The sequence below is a fragment of the Metopolophium dirhodum genome, chromosome 7 (assembly GCF_019925205.1).
Source record: "Metopolophium dirhodum isolate CAU chromosome 7, ASM1992520v1, whole genome shotgun sequence".
Lineage (NCBI taxonomy): Eukaryota > Metazoa > Arthropoda > Insecta > Hemiptera > Aphididae > Metopolophium > Metopolophium dirhodum.
Genome location: NC_083566.1, coordinates 3,093,592 through 3,117,399, shown reverse-complemented (window position 1 = coordinate 3,117,399; position 23,808 = coordinate 3,093,592). Strand labels below are relative to the sequence as shown.

The 23,808-nt window shown below is 36.0% G+C and overlaps 2 protein-coding genes across 2 annotated transcripts in view; one reads left to right on the top strand and one right to left on the bottom strand.

Annotated features, from left to right (window-relative positions):
* Window positions 1-23,808, top strand: part of LOC132949743 (lachesin-like) — a 277,467-nt gene that overhangs the window by 64,212 nt on the left and 189,447 nt on the right. The window lies entirely within an intron of this gene.
* Window positions 3,999-23,808, bottom strand: part of LOC132948527 (protein tincar-like) — an 86,259-nt gene continuing 66,449 nt past the window's right edge. The window contains exons 3-10 of the mRNA XM_061019034.1: window positions 22,374-22,691; window positions 21,283-21,432; window positions 19,381-19,574; window positions 17,249-17,921; window positions 15,549-15,708; window positions 14,621-14,759; window positions 12,547-12,696; window positions 3,999-6,734 (exon numbers count right to left, since the gene is read on the bottom strand). Of these exons, the coding sequence (XP_060875017.1) occupies window positions 5,907-6,734; window positions 12,547-12,696; window positions 14,621-14,759; window positions 15,549-15,708; window positions 17,249-17,921; window positions 19,381-19,574; window positions 21,283-21,432; window positions 22,374-22,691 (2,612 nt within the window). The 3' untranslated portion in view covers window positions 3,999-5,906. The remainder of the gene's footprint in view (window positions 6,735-12,546; window positions 12,697-14,620; window positions 14,760-15,548; window positions 15,709-17,248; window positions 17,922-19,380; window positions 19,575-21,282; window positions 21,433-22,373; window positions 22,692-23,808) is intronic.

Genomic DNA, 23,808 nt, shown 5'->3' with positions numbered 1-23,808 from the left:
TTGTTTCCGTGAACGATAAAATAATCAAGTGATCAACACTTGATTCACTGAAGAAATATACCTATCTTGTAAACTATAATATTGTCTTTTTGGCTTGGTAATGACAGTCGATAATACTGTTGACGAACACGTTCACTGTTTTCCCATTCAGCCTCCATTCATCGATATTACTTATAATATAAACCAATTGATAATGTTATCAGTTACTCATCACGATTTGTTACATTGGGTTAGGTTTCCCACATAAACGTATGTGGTATGTCATAGAGTACAAAACCGTTGTGTGTGGTATTTCAGTTACGAAAAAATAGGATCAGATTGTTAAAGCTGGCGGTTGACCACTGAGGAGTGGTAAAATTCTTCCCATAAAAATTATACCTATATAAAAAACGTCTGCCCTGGTTTCGGAATAATACAAAATGGTAACCCGATAGGCTCTATTGGACAATTATTGAAAAACATACTAAATAATAATTAAGTTGGCAAATATTATACGAACTGTCGACATTTCATAAACGTTATTTACATTTAAGTGATATAACGATGCTTAATATTTCTATGAAATCGTATTGTGATTTTTGATAGCCATATAATACTACATTACTTTTCAATAATATTAATAATAACAATAATATAAATCAAACAATTATGTGCTGCAGACACAAAGTTAAAAACACGGCGTACTGTATAGGCAATTGTGTGACTCTTTTGTGATACAAAATAAATACACCAAAACTGTGTATTTGTCGTTTACCATACTATGAAATAAGTAATAACTGCTAAGAGAGCCGGTCGTTTTTTCGGGCATTTAGACCAATATGATCGTCAGAAAAATTCACCCAGTACCGAAAGTCCGGTTTTAATTTTGAAAACATATTATTTGAATAATTCTGTTGCGGGTTAGTGTGCGATTTCCGATAAGTACAATAGTAGGATTGTTGATAAGGTCGTGGCGGTCTAACGAGTCGATCTATGGCCGCAGTTCGACTGACGAACTACTAATGCTGTCTCCCGCGTAAATATCGTTAATTATAATAAATTATTGTTATTAATATAATGTGACTTTCGGAGTTTTAATATTACTGGCTGCTCACCACGTCCCCCAACCGACATTCCTTATTCTCTTTTCTGGGTCGCGTGAGAAATCGATTTTAGATTGATTTTTTTTTTCAGTAACACAACTTACTGATCAATTTGGTACAACACTAATATCAAACGATACAAACAAATCGAAAATCCATTTGCTACACAACCTAGACACAATGGAATAAGGATAATAATAATTATAACAATATATGATTTCAAAATTATTAAAATCGGCCTTTTCGTGCTGGGTGAATATTTTTCTCCCGATTTTCGGAACGTTTGTGTTGAAACTATTAATGATCGAAAAAGTTAGTGACGTGTGACTGAGTTACTGATTTCCAAGAATCTCCGCCGTAGTAGTTCATCTTTAATATTACATAAAGCGTTCGGGGGCACTCACGTTCACCAATGATCAGTTACTACACACAAATAACTCACGATGGATATAGAAAATTGCCTAAACACGGCCCCCTAAAAATCGGTCCGCTTTCAACACAGCCTTTACTACAATTCATAATAATATTATGTACATCTCTATTATGGGCGCATAATAATTTCTTAATCTATAGTCTTCAAAAACCTGACGATTGTGTGATTTCTATTTTTTATCTTGTCTCATGTTTTATCTAGATATATTTTTTATATTTTTTTAAATTCGATTATCTGTTATCTCACCCAGATGGTTTTGTAGTTATCTGTGCACAATACCGTGCTATCTATTATATTACTATGAAAATTGACTATACTACGATTTTATTATTCAGTACATCAATATTGTATGCCTACGCTCCGTTCCGGAAGGGCAATGAAAATATTATACGAATTTCCCCGACGGAAATCGCGGACTGTACGGCAGCGGGTAACTATATTTTACGATGTACCTACATTTTAAATGCAAGTTCTACTTTTGTTACAGGTTTGAATAACCGGCAAAAATAAAAAGCAGACAATTGTTGGGACGATTTACGACGCTTTTATCGCGCGAATATCATCGTCGATCACGTTTATCTCTGAACGACGAATCCGGCAACTCGTGTTTAACTTTAAATGTTTTATTTTATTTATTATGATTAATATTACATAGGAGACAATCTCCCGCGCCCGTCAGAGTGTACCCCTACCCCGAGCGCTTGGAGTCTTAAAACGCAATTTAAATTCTCAAGGCACACACAAACACAGTGGTCGAAGTAGAGGGATACCATCCCTCCACTTTTTTTTTAGTAGTAATTTACCATAACCATGTTTGTTTTGTTTAAACTTATCCATTTCTCTTAGATTTTGAAAAATTAATCGGTTTCAGAACTTGTAGCATGTTATGAAAGATATTGACAAATTTGTCTTTATAAATATAATATGTCTAAATAATCTTTTTGTTTTCCAAAATGTAAGCATTTGACACTGAAAGTCAGCAAACAAAACAGGTACTCGGCCGCTAAAGATATAATTTCACAATACCTACCTCAATATGTTATTATAATTATTATAGATTATAGTCATTAATCACTGCAGACCATTCATTAATAACTGAGTTAGTCAACAGCACAAAACTAATGTCAATAAATCATGTTTAGCTTTAAATGTTTTATATTTATTATGATGAATATTGCATAGGAGACCATCTCCCGCACCCGTCAGAGTGTACCTGCCACGAGCGCTTGGAGTCTTAAAACGCAATAATTTATTATATTATCATTAATAACTTAGTTAGACAACAGCACAGAACTATTATATCGGTAACAGCTGTACTGGAACTTAAAAAAAATTGTAACGATTTTCAATCAGAACTATATTGTTTACCTTTACATAGGTGCTTGGTTCTTTTACAGTATTTTTATATATTTATTGTATTTATATTATAGTTCTCGATTTATCTCGGACCTAAGTAGTATACGGTTTTTTTAACGCTTTGATTTTCATTATTTTATTTTTAATATAAAATCCTAATTTATTTCGTTTGTCTGTCAATAGAATTTGAATCTTTAAACTATCGTCAAAAAAGTGTTGGCTCTCGTTTAAAAATCAATTTTTTTTGCTTATTAATTGTTTCAACATTAAAACGGAATTCAGAGTCCTCCGAGTATTTCGAGTATTTATTAATACAAAGCGCAGGATTTTAACTAATGTTTTCCAGCTGCAGAGTGAAAAAAATACGTGCAACACATTAATCCATCATCGTTGAAATCGGTTTGACACGTGGCGAAATCCCGATTTACGATTGATCTACATTATAGTACCAAATCCTTTTTTATCCACGGATTAGGCACACGAATATTATTTTCAATCCAGATCGACTTTTTGTGCGTACGCTATGACAATATTCTCTATGCATATTATTATATATCGTCAGCGAAACACGAATACGCATTTAATGGATTTAAATAGATATAGTATTGTGTCGAGTGCATAGGCGTGTCTAGAATTTATTCACAGAAGTGGCTAACAAAAATTTCGTCGTAGATAACCAGCCATGACGGAGTCAGCCCACATAAGAAAAAAAAAACCATAATATTTTTTGAGAAATTGTTGCCTCTCTCAAAAAATCTCTTGAACACATATGCTGAACTCTTTTTAAGAACGCGATAACAATAATATAGTAAATTGTTGCTGAATCGCATATAAGCGTCGACGATAAGATGTCTATATATTATATACAGCGCCCAGAAATCTGAATCAAAAAAATTCGACTCGTCGACACTACGTGACAAACATTTTACTATTTTTACTACTTTGATATTTTAATATTTATGTTATTCTAACATTAACTCAAATCTCAGCGAGAAGCTGAATTCGCTGGTATAATGGCTGTGACCATATTGGCCAAACCAGTAAACACGTCATGATCGAGTGGAATGGTTTCTAGCAGGATAATAATGAATATGATGGTATATTAGACTACAATAGGAGTTCGGTGATTTGGTTCAAATTACAAATGAGATCTTTATTTAAAATTATAAAACACAACATAATATCTAAGTATCAATAATAATATTGTAAATACAACGGACACTAATTAATATTATTATGTATGTATTGTTCATATTGATTATTATATCTGTCGTAAATGCTACATATATTGTAATAATATTGTGGTGCACGGGGAAAACGACGACGTTTTAACTTCCGATTTCTTCGGGCAGTGTACCCATGGCGTGCACAATAAACGCTCGTCATACTATGATAATCACTAAATATAATGTTATAATTTATATGACTAAACATATTGTCGTTTAATAATGTTATAATATCTCTTAAAATAATATTATAAATATGCGCACACGTAATTTAAATATGTATAGGTATATAAAAAGAACATGAAGGTATGTAAATATCTTATATTATAAAAAAAAAAACGTTATTTGATAATTATAAAAATAATAATAATAATAATGATAATAAAAAAACAAACAGAAAGTATAGTACAAAAGGTTGTATGAAAATAATGGAGAAAAGCCCAAATTTAAAAAAAAAAAATTATAAACGTATCATATAGCACCAAGGATAACAACAGTCTGTCGAAGGGAATCGTGAGAATAAAATGGATCGATAGAAATAACGAGTCGTAATCGGAGTTGGTTGGGTTACATATTTTGTAAAAATGAAAAAAAAAAAATTATACAAATATAGATATTGATACAATAATAATATTACGGGTGAGATTTCTCTCCCTCGCTCGTAAAAAAACCTGTGACAAATCCCGACAAAATTCGAGTCTGGGCGGAAATCGTTTACCGTCGGCAAATCCTCTGATTGTGGTAAGTACCTATATACCGCGAGGAGTGTCTTTTTTACACCTCGGCTTACTACAACACAATATTATATCACTATTATAGTTATTGTCGTCACTCAAATCGTGAACAGACATTCCTCTGATGTACGAACAATAATGATTATTGTAGCGATCCGGTTAAAATAATGTCGATATACGATATAATGATGTAATCGTTGATGACGAATAATAATGGTATAATATAACATGATACGATATTGTTTCAACCTCAAGTTTGTGAACTTTGTCAAGTATAAATACATTTGTCCCGTCTCCCTGCGCTTGCTCGAAACTGTCTCTGGCGACAAGGACGGAGTCTTTTTTCACTCTACTCTACACCTATACGTATTGGTTTTTGTCGTTCAGTCTATCGGGTGGTAAATTAAATTAAAAAAAAAAAAAAAAACCATATTTAGTAAGCTCAACGCGACAAATTCGTTTGGGTCATATGGAGGTAAACATAATATTATTATTATCTATGTGTATATTTATATTCATAATATAATACGTATTATCATATACGCGCGCCTTACATAATTACGTGTTAAAATATGTTTATAGTGTCGTTTGCCATTGTATAATTATTTATGTATGTATAACATAATATAGGTATTGACAAATGATATTCGATAGTATAATATTAAATAAATGATACGTAATTTATATATTATAGTTAAATATTATAAAATAGTAATAATTCCGAAACTAGTGTCGTTTAAACACACCTAATACACGTCATATTATAGATCACGGGGCAGATGCGGGGGACTAGAACGTTTTAATTATTCAGGAATGGTAGCAGGAGGGGGTTGGTCGGCTGACTGTTCCGCGCGGAGGTAGAATAAGAGGTCGTAAGAGTAGTGGAAACGTCCCGTGTGGTAAGTACCTATATAATTCGAAATTCGTGTTTTGTTAAACGGTTTTCGAAAAAAGCAGTCGGCTGCGGCACATCCGTCCACCCCCTTCCGACGGGGCTGTCTTCTTATATTATTATCCTCTACAATACTAATATTCTTATGATATCGTAATAAAGATAGGGGCGCGCGGCCTAGTATTATTGCCCGTACGACTGTTGCTGGTGCTGCTGGAACAGCCTGACGCCGTTGTGGTGCGTGGGTATGGTCGAGTGGTTCCGCGACCGAACGGCCGACGTTTTGGTACCGCCGACTCCGATGACGCCGCCGCCGTTGTACGACGACGACCACTGCCGTTGGTGCTGCTGGTAGTTGTTCTGGTTCTGCTGCTGTTGCTGCTGTTGCTGCTGCTGCTGCTGCTGCTGGTACTGGTGATAGTGCGACGGCGCCTTGACGTGGGGAGGGGGCGGCGGCGCGACGTTATGCGGCATCGTCCTCCAGCCGGGCACCGACCCGGGCCGGTTCCTGGCGCCCCGCGGTTCCGTGAACGAGCTGAGCGACACGTTCGTGGGCCTGGTGCACGGGTCGGGAGGCATCCGGGCCTTGGCCCCCGGGCCGCCCTTGTGCCGGATGACCACCGTGTCCACGGTCTGCAGGTCCGCGTAACTGGCCCGGCGTCGCTGTTCGTCGTCCGTCGGCGACAGCGTGGACGTGGACGCGGCCGGCGACAGCTGCAGCGGCGGCGGAGGCGGTGGCAGCGGCATGGTGGCCGCCGTGTCGTGGCTGCTGTTGGAGTGCACGCCGCTGGACGACTCGCTGTGGCCGCTGCACGCCGCCTGCGGCGAGTGGCCGGCCGCTGATGCCTCCGACTCAGACTTTACGGTGTCGTCCTCCTCGAAATCGTCGGCGGCCGTCATCGGCGTCGGACCGGCCGCGCGCTGCGATCCCTGCTGGCCCGCCACTGATGTTTTGCTGTACACGCCACTGCGGTACGCGTGATCGCGCACTTGTTGATGTTGCTTGGACACCTGTAACGAAAACGGTTACGACAAATTAATATGATTATAATATTATTACATAAATCCGAGGGGGTAGGGGGGGGGGAGACCTGATAATGTGTCTACTCAGATTTATTTTAACTAGGGTCTCGTTAAACAAACTGATGTCGCGGTTTTATTTTAGGTTTCGGTTCCTGTACGGCTATACAGATTTATATTTGTAATAACTTCCATAAACCATATAAATAATTTTTAATTTTCTAAAAAACTCTAGTGGGGAGGGGTACATCCTCCCCGACAACGCTACTAATACGTCATTATAATATTACACTATATTTAGTATCTATACTCAATGGTAATTATGTCATTGTACAGTAAGTATTGATTGAATACTATATTATGATACCTATAGCTATACGTCATATTATATAGTAATCCGACTGGTATCGAATGCGCGCAGCTATGATATTATTATATCATAGTTTAACACCGCACCACACACATTATTTCGTTAATATTTTATTTCTTTAATTTTGTTCTGTAATATTTTGTTAATTATTTAATTATTCGATTTGCGATGTTTACTGATCTCGATTAAATAATACCTATACGCATAAGCAGAGAAAGCAACTGCTGACTTATCATACTGTAGTCGACCACAAATCAGTCCTAAAATTCTACAAATGTATTGAACAATAAATGTGGAAAACGAACGAAACTGTTCAGTTCTTGTGATATACTGAATATTTTTCCTAGTGTCTTCATAGCGTTCATGTTTTTCGTTACAATACCGGTAACAAGTTGCACTTGTGAAAGATCGCAATCAAAACTAAGTAGGTATTGTTAAAACAAAGTTTCGAAGTACTTTGGGCCAAGAAAGATTAGATGGATTCTAATATGTTTATTAAGCAGGATCAAGAATAAGAAGTCATAGTAGTTTTTAAAACATTAAACCCTACCGTCAAAAGAGTAAAGACGCATAACGTTTCAATGAAATATAATATTTAAAAAGTTAGGTATTTAAATATCATGTTTTCTTTGTTGCTGTTTTTTATGTAGACACAATTATTATTATTATAAAATACTCATCGAAAACTGTTGTGGTATGTTTGTATATATCATGTTTAACCTAATCGTATAGTTCGTATAGATCAATACACTATGTGGTTTGATAGGACTACATTCACGGGGGAGGCGGGTCAAAACACCTATATAGACTCCTCGGCACATACGATATCGTTGTACAATGCGTGCGGCGGCACTAGATCAGAGAATGGTTAAGTCCAAATATTTTATTTGATCGGTCGATATCAATAATCTGTTTGGCGATCGGCTCAACGAGATACGGATCGTTTTGACGTCGAGAGCATATTTCCTAAAAACCCGGTAAAGAGCGTCTAGAGTCAGTCTAGTCCATTTTTACTAGTCCACTCCGAGTAGACCACGCGCGCCGTGTATACAGGTTGGGTTGTGCGATTATTTAATAACCGAGTCACCGAGATCACGGCACGAAGTCGTCCGCCCGTTGCGGATGACGTCACTGAAACTTTTCAAGAGCCGTTTTCCGGTGTGTACACGGGCATGTAACGCAAAGGCTTTGCCGCCGAGGAAATGCGGATCGATCAAACCGACAAACTTTTTGCGGCCGACGGAAGCTGCAGCGGTGTACGCGCGGGAACGATGGCGACTTCCGAGACGATAAAAACCATAAGCTCGTCTTGTCACCAAACCGTACGCGTGGATATTGCGATAGTGCAACGGAAAGCCACGGAAAGATGATCCTACTCAATGCAACGACACTCGTCACACCGCGCCAACGGATGGTATTTAGAGCACAGAAACGAATATCTAGTAAGCGTATAATATGGTAACCGTGTATTTTTGATTTATCGTCGGCGCAAAGTTGATAATTCGATTATTATGAACAAGACTATCCACTTTCAGAGTTCTGAATAATGTCCCACGTTCAAATATTGAAATATTATTAATATATATCGCGCAATATTAACCTGAATCATTTCCAAACGTAATGGTCTGTCTTAAAGCCAATATCCCATCTCCTCTCACAGCGGTTGTAGCGAATCAATAGAGAACACCGTAGCACTGTTTATTTACGTGTTATTGTGTTATATATGTGTTGTTTATTTTTAAATGTATTTTGATTGATCGTCGGCGTAAAGTTGATAATTCGGTTATTATGAGCAAGACTATCCACTTTCAGAGTTCTGAATAATGTCCCACGTTCAACAAATATTGAAATATTATTAATATATCACGCAATATTAACCTGAATCATTTCCAAACGTAATGGTCTGTCTTAAGGGGAATCCATACCGTGATTTTTTGTTTAACACAAGCGTGACATAGGATTTTTGACGGATGCTTTGCCAAACATATCAATTGATCTAATGAAGTGATGAGAATTCTGAAAACAGATTTGAATTCGTCGTCAAGTCTACTTGAAATCGACTTTCCCATAATTTTGATTTTTTGATTTTAGCTTCTCCAAAAATTGAAATACAAAAATGTTTAAATACTCTTTTTTAATATGACGTTTTCTGGAATTTGGGAGATATTGTCAAAAATGTGGGGAAGTCGATTTCAAGTAGACTTGACGACGATTTCAAATTTGTTTTCAGAATTCTTATCGCTTCAATAGATCAATTGGAATGTTTGTCAAAAAACACGTCTAAAATACTATGTCGCGCGTGTGTTAGACAAAAACAGAAAATCACGGTATCGAATCCCCTTAAAGCCAATATCCCATCTCCTCTCACAGCGGTTGTAGCGAATCAATAGAGAATACCGTAGCATTGTTTATTTACGTGTTATTGTGTTATATATGTGTTGTTTATTTTTAAATGTATTTTGATTGATCGTCGGCGTAAAGTTGATAATTCGGTTATTATGAGCAAGACTATCCACTTTCAGAGTTCTGAATAATGTCCCACGTTCAAATATTGAAATATTATTAATATATATCACGCAATATTAACCTGAATTATTTCCAAACGTAATGGTCTGTCTTAAAGCCAATATCCCATCTCCTCTCACAGCGGTTGTAGCGAATCAATAGAGAACACCGTAGCATTGTTTATTTACGTGTTATTGTGTTGTATATGTGTAGTTTATTTTTAAATGTATTTTGATTGATCGTCGGCGTAAAGTTGATAGTTCGATTCCGAAACGTATGCTATTAAGGATTATTATGAGCAAGACTATCCACTTTCAGAGTTCTGAATAATGTCCCACGTTCAACAAATATTGAAATATTATTAATATATCACGCAATATTAAACTGAATCATTTCCAAACGTAATGGTCTGTCTTAAAGCCAATATCCCATCTCCTCTTACAGTGGTTGTAGCGAATCAATAGACAACACCGTAGCATTGTTTATTCACGCGTTATTGTGTTATGTATGTGTTGTTTATTTTTAAATGCTCCTACCAATGATTGGCTTTCTGCAATGGGTAGAGTATTGTGAAAAGTGATTCGACGAGTGTAAAACATTAATTTTTTTATGCATTTATAATAATATATTGTAGCTACACATAATATTATTATAATAATACAATCGAAAAATTAGCATTAAATAACATTTAAAAAATATGTAAGAAATCGTCCGCGCCTAACTAGATCTTGGAGGGGAAGCCATTTTACCAAAAATGATATTAAAATCTGGTCGATCACCGTGGCACTATATACAATATATGATACTGTTTGGAATAATTTTGTCGTTAATATAATTCGTTCGTCATTACTTAATCTACAAGTTTATTAGTGACGTCGATATATCAGTTTTTGACCTGTGATCATTGTTTAGTGCGGATATCTCTGAAATATATATATAAAAAAAAAATAATTAAAAACAACTGTGCAGGCCGAATGTCTGTGGGTGGTGAAGAATTTATCTACCCATTGCCATTGCAGCGCTCGCGCAGAGTCAGTCTAACCACTATAATACACGACGATGTATATGCGGACCCAACGCTGAAATATAATATATATATATATACCCAAACATGTATAGCATTAACACAAATAAACTTCCAAGGCGAGTTTCCGAGGAAGTTTTCGGAGGATTATGTGCGCGAGGGAATATCGTGCATGTATTTGTTCACTGTGCGTGTGCACGCAAGCGCGTGTTGTCGTGTCGACGGAGAAAATGATAAGTTTAAAACCAACCGATTCAAAGCCGGGCAGAGGACACACTTTACAGTAGATGGCGTTACTCGATAAATGTTAAAATCCACTTGCTGTATAATAATATTACAATCTAAAATAGTAAAACGTCCGACTTATTAATATGGACGAGTGATTCGGGGTCGTATCGGTACAGAGCGTATAATATGATATTGACGATATTGTGTACATCGTATTATGACGAAGGCGACCCACACCACCCAAAGTCGAGCACTGGATCCCGCCGTTTTAATATTTTCTCTAGTTATGAAATGGAATTGCTGCTCATCAGATATTGTTTTATCCGAAACAGGTTTTTATGTGAGAAAAAATTCTATGGCAATTAACGGGAATCCCCAACAATCGTTATAATTCAATTTATTTATAAACAATGCGATATGATTTTATGCTTACAATATTGTATACGTTTATTAACAATTAAAACTTCGATTCTTTTTTAATGAACTCATTTCAGCGCGTGGAAATGCGCAAACATAATATACGTTGTATTATATTCATTCGATTAAGCATCTATGTGTGCTAATCGAATTTTAGTACGATAGTATAATATAGATACATCCGAAATATTACGAGGGGTTCGAAAAGCAAATGCGCAATAATTAACGTCGTATAGGCACTCGATCGATTAATTTTCAACGAATAATTTATAACTGTAAAATAATATAATATAATGCTATTTTTATTACAGGACACGATTTAATAAAGGCAGATAATATGTATCGGTTTCGTCGGGCGTATCGTAATCCGCGTATACTGTATGGCGTGTAATAATGATCTAAATTTTGAATTATAAATATTTGCACAAGCGAAAAAAAACCACCAGCTATGGTAAGCTATCGACCCGAGTGATAAAATGTCACGGTATTGTGATTAAATAAAAATTTAAGGGAAACGAAAAAACGCACACGAGAAAATAAATAATAACGGAATCAACGCCCCGTGGTAGGAGACGGCATTTATCGTATTTGCGGGGCAAAAATATCGACGACCCGATAAGTCAAAGTGTAGTTGATGATAATTAAACTTGATGGTCTCGTAGTATTTCGTAATATTGTCTTACCACGCCACAAGACACGGGTATTATTATTAGATTTTCAACTCTTTTTTTTTCATTAATTTACATTAATTGTGAACACATCAGTTTGAAAAGTATGATGACGAGTTAATTTTAAATTAAAACCCGGCATTAAGTCTTATGAATGTCGCAGGTATACTTTATTGCTACTAATCTATGTTGACGCTCCCCTCACTCCTGACAGAAATCTTATGCACAAAATCGTACGGAAAAAAAACTGTTGGTTTAAGTTAATAATAATATATACTTTTATTTTTAATTAGCAAAGTTATTTTTAAGTGTAATCATGAGTTGACAACCGTCGACTTTTAATTCGTTTAATTTTCGTTATATATATATATATATATATATATATATATATTTTTTTTTTTTAACTCCACTGAACTTTAAATTATTCGTTATTGTAGCTTGTCAGGCGCATATACCGTTTCAGTTGATTTTATCGGGTGGGCACAGCAGAGATAAATATATATTATTGTCTATCCGACAACGGATTCGGCCGTTTGTCTCTATTGTGTATCGCTGAGAATGGCGAACCGTGTATTATTATTATATACTCACTTGGGTTTTGCTGGCGTGGAATTCCGCGGCTGAACTTATGTCTTCCTGAATGGGCGGCGGCGGAGGCGGTGGCGTGGCCGGCGAGTAAAACAGCTCTCTTGTGTTGGCGCTCGCGTACGTAATTACACCTTCCCGTACGGTGTCCAAAAGCTGTATGAGAAAATCCGGTTGATAACATGTAATCGTATAATTCGGCCCAAAACTTGTACAAGATCAGTAGTACCTACACTACTGCGAACCTAGATTTTCGCGGTTAAAATTAACTTTTTTTTTAAACCCAGACGGGACCAAACTTAAACTTTTGTACTTAAACCCGGACCAAACTAAACAGTTCGAATCGTCTCGAAAACTGTGACTTGTATGCAGAACTCGAGCGAAAAAAGGTTTGTTGGATTTCAAAATAAATTTCACACAATTCAAACGACGTTTCACACTACTGATTTAAACAGTAGACAATATCAATATCTTAATAAGATTAATCGTCGTTCTTCAAAAATGATGTAGGACCCAAACTGTTAGGATTTTATGCTATAATAATATTACGTTTTTCTACAACTCGTTAAAAACACTGCTACGAGTAAAACATAAAATATATATAATACAGAATATTGTTGAAAGTTGTGCGAGCTATTGATTTTTTTATCGCGAAATCGAAGAAAGACGGGGAATTTAATTTCGTTAACTCGTTGTTTACACGAAAGAAATTTGGAAGTCGGTCCGCCATAAATGGAATGCAAAATATATATAGGAAACGAAATTTGTATACGATTAGACATGCAACTCAAACGAAAACTTCGGGGCACAACAATTTTTTATTACTATACCGGGTGCCTATTGCCACGTGTTCGTTCACGTCAGTAACATTTTACTCTAATTAATATTGTTGCTACCATTTCGAGTTGGTACATACACGACTTGTAATAATTTTCGGTTTTTTAAAAAATCCGAAATCAGAATACACATCTGTGTTTATCTCAATAATTTGCTGCAGACATTCGCGGGACTAACCGGCGCAGTTGTAACATTTTAAAAATCAGGGTAGAACTGTAAATAGGCAGGTACATAAAAACCATAGCGCGCTGCTCGATGTATTCTGCGAGGAAAATCTACGAATAATAATTATTAATGTGTTTTTCTTAATAACAGTATAACCATTTATGACAACGGAAACCTTACGAAAAATCGGTCAGAAACATATTTTTATCGGCTGCATATACGAATTGCGTCTCGCGGCAAAAATTCCTTCCGAATCGCGTCCCGGGGTTTTTGGGGGTCATACTAATTGCGTCCCGAATTTTTTTTGAACTTATATAGGTACCGATTGAGTCTCGTATATTATAAAAACTAAACATTATTTCCCTTCCCATTTTTATACAGGCTTAGGACTGTCTGTAGTAATATAAGTTACTGCTGCGGTTCAATATTTCGTTTTCTCCATCGTGACTATGATCAATAACTTTTTTGACTACTATTTATTATCGGAGTTCAAACGAATATAAGCTGTACAAGTTTTTTTTACAACAACACCACCGTTCTAAATTATTTTTAAGTACTTGTGGAAGCGAAATTCGTACACACCAATTACAAATAAATCTCGTTGTTTTTCGCTAAAAATAGTTTTAATATCACTCGCCATAGTTATTCGAAGTTTTTCAAAACTTGGTTTTTAGTAAAAACAAACACGTCTGAATAAGTGAACCGTTTTCACTGCACTGCGACAATGATTGTGTTTGTCTACGGAACGTAACTCACTCGAAATGTATCAAAGTTCCAACGTAATCCATTTCATTAAATCTATAATCTATAATAACCAATAATTTCGCCTTTTGAGACGCAATTAGTATTATACCTTTTTATACCTTTTTTATACGGGACGCAATAATTCGTAAGCAGCGTTTTTATCGTGTATCCAGCTCAAAAACATAGTTTTTTTTTTTTTTACCCAATATTATTACTGTTATTACTGTAGTTGGCGGATGTACACCGAACGTTAAGCACCCTGTAGAGTGTTCTCGTGCACGCGAACCGTACTCGAGGTTGTTCCGATCACGAAACACGACGAATTCTTTCTTACCTTCGTGTCCTCGGACGTATTGTCGTCGCTGTGATCGTTCGTGGCCCTGGCGACCATCGGCAATTCGCGGAGCTTCGCGTAATCGCCATCGTCCTCTGGACTCACTCCCCTTCGGTCGATTTTGTGCATTGGTATGCCTCTGTGACGAAAAAAAAAAAATAAATACCATACTCGATAACACTATGGTTATACGAGTCGGATCGAACACAGTGTACAGGCATTCAATTTAGAATATTTAATGTTTATTAGAAATAATGAATATATTTTCCGTTAGAAAAATTTACCCCGTACAAGAATACAATATTATTAATTTATTATCAACTCGTACGTAAAACGACAATTGGATCCCAAGAAAAACGTAGGCGGCACCAGTCGGAGATATCAAATGATTAAGATAAAAACCTTTTTTTTGTTTTTTTTCTGTATCTACTCCAAGACGGCGGTTATTCTTATTATTTCTCTTTGACGAGTTACTTTTGGCATTGTTTTCGTGTGCCGTCATTCATTGTTAAAAACCATTGTAATTAATACGTAGGTGCGTTCAGAAGAGAACTACCATCGCTTCTCATTAAATACAATTGACAAAACGTGTGACTGTTTCTTTCGTTCTTCACCGAAAGTCCTTAATTGACGTTTTGTGATAATGTATATTGTTGTTGTGTAATCTGCAGTGGGCTACCGTTTGAAAATATGATCTATTATGTCATAGGTAATAGGTTAACGTTTATAATTTTACCGGGACAGTAATTATTATGAACATTTTTTGTAGTCATTCTTATTTGTTTTCTGAACAGTTTAAGGCGGAACTAACGTATAATGATTATCGGCGGCATGACTGTTATTTTAAAATTTGAACGAAAACATATTTTCAATCACTTAAGGTGGTTTTAAGTAACTTTTAGACAGAATTCAGCTCCAATACACTTACTTTGTAGATTTCTTTGTCCGTTTACAACCAAAACAACCAGACGGCTCGTCCGAGTCTTCCATTTCGCTTAAACAACTGCGGCCTGAACTCGACTTTGGTCTAGGCCAGTATATTTGTTCATCGCTCATTGTCTTCGGCGTTCTTTTAAACTTGTGTTTATCTGAAACAAAAGTAGTGTAACTTAATAATAGCAATAAAACAATCGAGTCGGTCATGTTTTGAACTAGGATTTGGTATAAGAAGCGAAGATTAGCCCCGAACGCTCAGGATTTTATAATTTCATATAACCCCTCGAATTATTACATTATTCAATCTGATATTTACATTATATAATAATAGAACCGTCCATATTATATTTATAATAATATAATATTCATAGAAGAGCATATTACGTTATTGTAATAATCAGGGCTCGTAAGTTCATGCATTTGCATATAAATCTTGCTAAGTTGTATTTAATGCTAGATGGCATAGAAATCCATATCAAGGTACCACAGTTACATATGTGAAGTCTTATTTTGCATATTTTTAACGAGGTTTTTTGCTCATTTGGCATATTTATGCATATTTTTATTTTAGCGGGCATATTATACATGATTTTGATGTTCCTATTCATATCAATATGCATTTTTTTATGGAAATACTCAAAAAGAATCAACATTTGACGAGAAAAAAACGCGATCGTTTATAATCTATTGAAAATGTATTTTTTTATTTAATTGTGAAATAAAAAAATAAAATATAACTATAAAAAAATGAAAGAATAATTCATGTTATTTCAAAAATTGTTTATGATTTTTTTAAGCAAGCAATTTTTAAGTGCATAATTTTAGATATTTAGTGCATATAAATGCATACTTTTTAACTTTTTAAGGCATATTTCAATGCATATTTTGCCATTTTTGAGTGCATAAATGCATGCCTATTTAGGCATTTTTGAGGGCATGAACTTACGAGCACTGGTAATAGTATTACTTATAGTTATTACAGCGTACATAACACTTCATAATATTATTATACATACTAATAATTGATAAATATGAGTGTTAATTTAATAGAACATAATTTATGTAAGTACAACAAATTTTATTGAAGACGATATTAATTATATTGTGTAACGCATAATATATTATATAAAAGAAAAAAACCGGGAAAGTCATTGTATAGTTCCAATTATTTGACTTATCATAATAACAGCATTAACAGGTTGAAATTTTGAACGTGTAATTATTTCAAATTCAGGAGACATTTTTGATTTTTATTAACTTACAATAACTTTAATTTGATACACATTAGATTAATAATGATTAAAAAATGTTTATAACAGTTTAATACGTGACTTTTCGATGTTCGTAGATTTTACAAAGTAATAATTACTTATATATTTTTTAGTATGATAAATTTCTTTATGGATACTTTACATGTTGACAAATTAACCATCCACCGCAGAAGTCACACTATACTGTCATCTATACTTAGAAAAAACATAGTGAACAAATTTGTTTTTCCACATCGACTTTTAACTTATCGAGTCAAAACTATATGATTTGTTAACTATCGACTTCTAACTTGTCGATTTTGTGTTCTATCAACTTAATTCGAATCAACCACATCTTCACATTTCATTAACTTCCCCACCGTTGGTATAGTAATTATAGTAGTAGTGTTAGAGAGATAATGATATCGATGTGCAAGCTTACCAGAGTTCGCAGCGACACGCGTGTAGTCGGCGACCACGCGTTCCACCACGGACGTGACGATGCGTTTGGCCGTCTTCTCGGTCAGCGAGTACGTGGCGCCCTGGGCCACCACCAGCAAGGGCACACGCTGGGCGTCGTCACCGCCACCGCCTGCGCCACCGCCTCCGCCACCTGCACCGCCGCCAGTTCCGCCGCCAGTTCCGCCGCAGCCGCCGCCCCTGGGGTCGTACTCCAGGAACAGGTGCAGGTTGAACACCCAGCAGGGCTTGAGCGTGAGCACGGACCACATGGCTATCCAGACGAACACGTGCGCGGTGGAGTTCAGCAGGCACGCCAACACGACGCCGTTGAGGGACGACCGGAACACGACGATGGCGTTGTACAGCAGCGGGCTCTCGGACGCGACGACGGCGAGCAGGGCCAGCACGCTGGCGCAGTACGGCATCAGGCTCGAGTAGGCGTCGGCCACGGTCTTCCGGCCGCCCGTCTGCCGCTTGACGAACCCGCTGAACCGCGTGTACCCGTAGTAGTACACTATTGAGTTGGACACGAATATCAGTACGGTGGTGACGGTGAACAGCACTGCGGTGTCCAGGTAATCCAGCACCAGGTGGTACGTGGTGGGCCCGGCCGGCAGTTCCTTCACCATTTTGCAGACGCCCAACACTTGCATCTGCGGCGACAAATGAAAATCGTAATAACAACATGCGTAACTATATAATACATTGGTCTTACGATGATATTCTTTCGTCCAGCCCGTGCTGAGGGTTTAATAATTGTTAACGCCGGTCGGAGGATAGGTTGGATGGGTATTAAATTTCGCCGGAGAACGTATACAGTAAACGTTTTTTTTTTTCCAATGGAAAAATGGAACACCTACGCGGCAGTCATGAAGTTACCGTCCGAATAAGATTTAATTCGCATTACGAACGATACGTTTCGGGTTTATCGAAATATTATCGTGTGGCCGGTAGGAGGGTCGCCTTCCCCCCCCCCCCCCCCCCCCCCGTGTACTGTTCTGCGAAGAAGTTCGACGAATCCAGATACAGAGCGAACAGCGGGTTCGTCGACTGCAGAGGGTTGGTCGTGATGTCCGATAGAGTCGTTTTCAGTGGCGCCGCAGGGGCGTGACGAAAATAATATGAGTGTTTCGAAATGCATTTCAAGTCCTGTGCAAATTGCAGCCCTCGCCCGCGACTCGAGCCGAGAACGTAACCCGTGACTGAAATAGCACACTTCTCGCCCTCGCCACACACCATAGTTATACCGACGCGGGTGTGTTGGGCATATTTTTAGTCACATTTAAACATTTTTACTGAAACTCTTATTAATATTGCAGCGGGACACACATACTGACATGGCACCTAAAATTATACGGAATTGCCCCACAACCTTTACGGCTTTGTTATTTTTATACCTGTTTAACAACTGTAATTGAGGTCCAGTACCCCGGGACCAGTTTTAAAATATTATGTCGTCTATATCTCGTGCTAGAATATTTTTGGAAACCGATCGGCTTCCACAAACATCAGCTGGAATCCTTACTGGTATTTTATCTCCAACTTTTGGACCGTTAAAAACTTTTGTTTTGAAGTCTGTAACAATTTTCTGCGCGGAATTTAAGGCCAACTTTGACGTGACCACATAGTTGCACGGGTCGGATTACAAGCTCCGAAATTGTGGTTACATATTAGTTATAAGCTATAACAAATGGGTACGAAAAATTTAGGGTCTGGAGTAGAAATTTGGAATGCCTTGTGTCGGCAGTACGGCCGACCAAAAACGACTGGAAGGAAACACTTGAAATCACTCGGAACCCAAACTTTACCGGAACCGTTATTTTATTTGTCGTGAGTACTGAAATCAAGCCGTTTCTATGATATTAATTTTGAATGCTAGTTCAAACGATTTAAATCTAATATTGACTAAATACAATGGACCTATACAATTATTGTTATAATTTGGCAATTCCGTTTTGTATTACGGTAACCAAAACTATTACGATATCATCGGATCTTATTACAATATTATGATATTATACGTTTCTATATTGTATACTATATTATAATATTATGTATTTTAATTATATATTTTCAAATGGCGGTATCTGAGTGTAAATAATATTTTCTCACCTTGTAGAGGATGCATGTGAAGAGGTACAGTGACAGGCACTGTATGGCGTTGGCGAATAGCTGGACCGAGAAAAGCGTGGCGAAACACTTGTTGGTTTCCCAAAAAACGGAAGCATACCGTCCGCAGTATATGAACAAAGCCATAGCGTAATTGAAAAACTCCACGGACATGGTCCCGTCAGTTTCCGCAGCGTCTGCGAATAGTTGGGGATTTAATCGGTAATACATATAATATAATAATTGGACATATAGGTGATAGGACTATTATAGAGCGGACTGAGTATATATAGGCACTGAAGGTCGGGTTGGGTTTGGCGGATTATCCCTTGCCACTTTATTCCACTTGTCTAAAAACCTTAAATGTTTATCATTTATTGATAAAACGAATGGTTTGTTCGACAGTCGATATCTATACGAAACGTTTGGGCGACCGGACCGCTGTGGTTTATAAATTAAAATAATGGACGTCGTTATAAAATCAAGCAAATGGATAAAATATGTTGATTGTTTCTAGTGCGCAATGTGATGTGCAACTACAAAAACATTGAAGTCATTACATATTATATTAACACTTAATATATTACGTCGCATAGGAGATATTATAATACATTTTTGTTTATATAACATCATCTTTAAAAATATCTCCATATTTTTAATAACTAATGAAATGTGAAAGATATTTTACACCTAAATAATATAATAATATAATGTAAATGGTATATCGAACTCACTGTTCCGCGTATAATTGTATTAAAAAGTTATGGGTCATAGTTTTTAACCAAAACTGCGAATCAAATGTAATAAACAACTGTTAAGCGCATCTTTTGCACTTTTGCATACTGACAAAATATATTATGTAAAATGTATTTTTATAAATAGAATTGAAAAATATTTCAATAATTGTGAAAAAATTAGTTTGTAATATAAACCTTTATCAAAATGGCCTCTTAATATACGTAGGTACTGTTTATATATTTCAATTCCTATGTTGTGTTGTAACTTTAAGCACGTCAATGAAAAACAGTGCGTAATAATTTGTATTTATCATATTATTGACCACAAAAATATAATTAATTTCGGATACAGCATACAATATATTAACAATGAGTTTATAAAAATTCCAAAAAAAGTACACAAATATTTATTGAAAATATGCAACTATGTTTAGCATTTAAAATATTATGAGAAAATTGTTTGTATTATTATATGCGTTTATTATAGTAATTTAAAACAAATAAGGACCAAATTCCTTTGCGTTAAACCCAGATCCCTTCTTTTTAAAATTAATATGAGATATATTAATAATAAAATTATATTGTTAAAACTTAAATCCTTCATTTAAAAACAATACATTTAACATTTCGATTTAAAATTTTTAATTTAATTTAATTTAATTTTTCAATAATATTGTTTATATTAAATTAACAACAACAAGTCACAAAATGTCCAATCGTAGTTTAATTTAATAGCTGAAAAATATAGTTGTAATTCGATTGTGGCTTAAAAGTTTCGTACATTTTAATAGCTGTTTAAAATGTTTAATAACCCACACATTATGAATGTTATATCGTTTTTATAACATAAACAGTATAATATAACATTGAACGTTAATAATTTTTAAGATTTTCGATGATATATACATATATTGTTTATCTAAAGAAAATTGTTAACCTCTGAATGTAAATTACATACCCAATCTAATAATTATTCGCTACTTTCAAATCAAAATATCACAACCGATATTCGACCTTCACATTGCGTACCTAGGTATATCAGGACTCTTTTTAAAATAAAAAAAATGATGGCTTATACATAATATTATAGTTTTAAAAAAAAAATGCTGTATAGATGAATTAAAATCATGAGAATCATAGAATGATTACAATATAATATGACACTTACATGATCTATTGGTCGACGGCGACGACGACTGTGGGACGAGTACCGACTGTGTCCTGGGTTCGATGTGCATATTTTTAAGCGTGATGTTGGCTGGACTCGACTGATGTCCGCCGAGGACCAGAAAGTCCAAATCGGTATTCCAAATATTGTCTGAAAACGGACACAAGGCGCTTAGACGAGGAAGTCAGTAGATTACATGGCGTGCATAGTTTGTGGGTCGCTCCGCGTGTTATGCGGGTAAAATGTATACATAAATTCATAGTGCACAACAATATTCACTCCTATTGTTTATAGGAATTATAGTGAAATGCAACCTTGCAGGGCGTCATTTAGGTACCCCTACCTACCGTATATCATAATATATAGTTCACCCAGGTACAGTTAATATTATAATGTTAGGCCACTATTGGGTTAATATTCTGGAGGTTGACTGCATTAATTGAGAAAAAAAAAATGTATAATACATAGCTAGCGTCATATTGCATTCATGAGTTGATAAGCGGATTAAAAACAAAGTTATGTGCGTAAGCATTCCTACACAGGGGAAGTAAAAAATTAAAAATGACACAACACGCTACACGAATATTAAAAACGAGGATTTGAAAATTCCTACAGCATGTCAACAATAATTAGTGAATTCCTGCGTTTGTGAAAAAACATTTTAAACGCATTTAATGTTTTTTTTAAATACACAAATGTAAAACATTTTCGTACGAAAATAGAATATCCGTTTGACGTTTAAAAATATAGTCTGAAGAGAAGTTTCTCGCGCTAACTTAAAAATAAAATTATAGCACGGTACGCGATATTTTTCCCGTACAAGGAAAATGTATGAACTATAAAATAATATGTTTTTGTTCATAACAGTTGTAGCCATGACAACGAAAACCTTACGAACAATATTGGTCAGCAACATTTTCTTGAGTATCCGGCCGAAAAACATATTACGTCATTACAAAAACATCTTAACAAGAGCAATGTCGCTAATATATTATTGTCTTCCGCGCCATTATATCCTCCACACCTCCGTAACTTATTTACGCACGCATCACACGGCATGCAATACGATATATTTTATCATTATTATTTACTTGTGGACATGAGACCGGCCTGTATGAGCCTGGCTTCGATCATGAGCTTGACTACCAGCAGGGCGAGTGCCGTGAACGAGTGTAGCGTAGAAGAGGACGGCGGTCCGTGGGTCCAGCAGGACGACAGGCGGCGGCGGCGGACGTCCAACAAGTTGCCGAGCTTGTCCGAGTCGTTGGCCATGTTTCCGGTACGGAAGACGGCGGTGAACGCCACCAAGGGCACCAGCACGGCGGCCATTCCGATGGTGGCCACGAAGCAGTGGACTTCATACCGGGGCGGGAGTACGCTCTTCGGTGGCCACACTACTTCCAAGTACTCTGAAATGTTTATAAAAACCAAAGTTCAAACAGGTGGTTATAACGACGTGATGTCATGATATTGTGTGTGCCACGAGATCTTCTATCCGATCGGGTCGCATTCAAAAGCGCGGGCTGACCACGGTTTATTTTACGGTGGCAAAACCGGTTGGTTCTAAATAAAATGTGATTTGATATTATTTCACATATTATGGTTGACTTACTGCCTAGCTAACTATTATGGGTACGGTTCAGTGCGGACACGTCAAGATGGATCATATTTTAATTATTATTGTAATTGTATTAGCAGTAAAAATATTAGTTTATTTTATTTCATAAATAGTTAATGATAATCACCAGCCGTTCATCAAAACATTTTATATAACTAAATATACGTTATCGCGTTGAATTTGGACGTGTGAATACTTAACACTTTGTTTATAAATTACTGATTACACGTGGTGCATCGTACATAATATTATATAAAGTGTCTACTATAGTGTATAATAAGGATTTGACATTATACGCTAAGATTAACCGACATAACTAGACATTGCGTGTTGCGTAGTATTACAATTTATTATAATATAAGTACTGGAAAGATATAAAATATATCAAGTACAATAATATTATAATTCAGGGCTTGAAACCGGTTACCGGTTTTTACCGAAAACCGGTAATTTCCCGAAATTTTGGGGAACCTATAATCGGTTACCGTTATTATAAACCTATTTGTACTCCCGGTTACCGGTTACCGTGACAGTTTTTCAGCTAACATAAAACGTTATAATAACTTAATATTATGTTTTAACCGGTTAAGAACCGATTACCGGTATTTAAAATATTGACTACCGTCACGTATGAACTATAATAATGTTACGTTTAATTTATTTTAGCTACATAAATGATTACAAGCTCGTAGCTACTAATGGTATGATAAATAATAACTTCTTAAAACTATTCTTAAATCATACAATTATATTATCTTCGTTTTTTTTCCCTAGTCTCAGTTCTTGTAATAATAATTCAAATAATTGGTATTCTGCATTTCTATTTCCTACCTACCTACCTATAACATAAAATATCGTTAGTTGGTAATGAGTAACGACGGTACTCGATAAGCGGTAGTCCCGGTCTC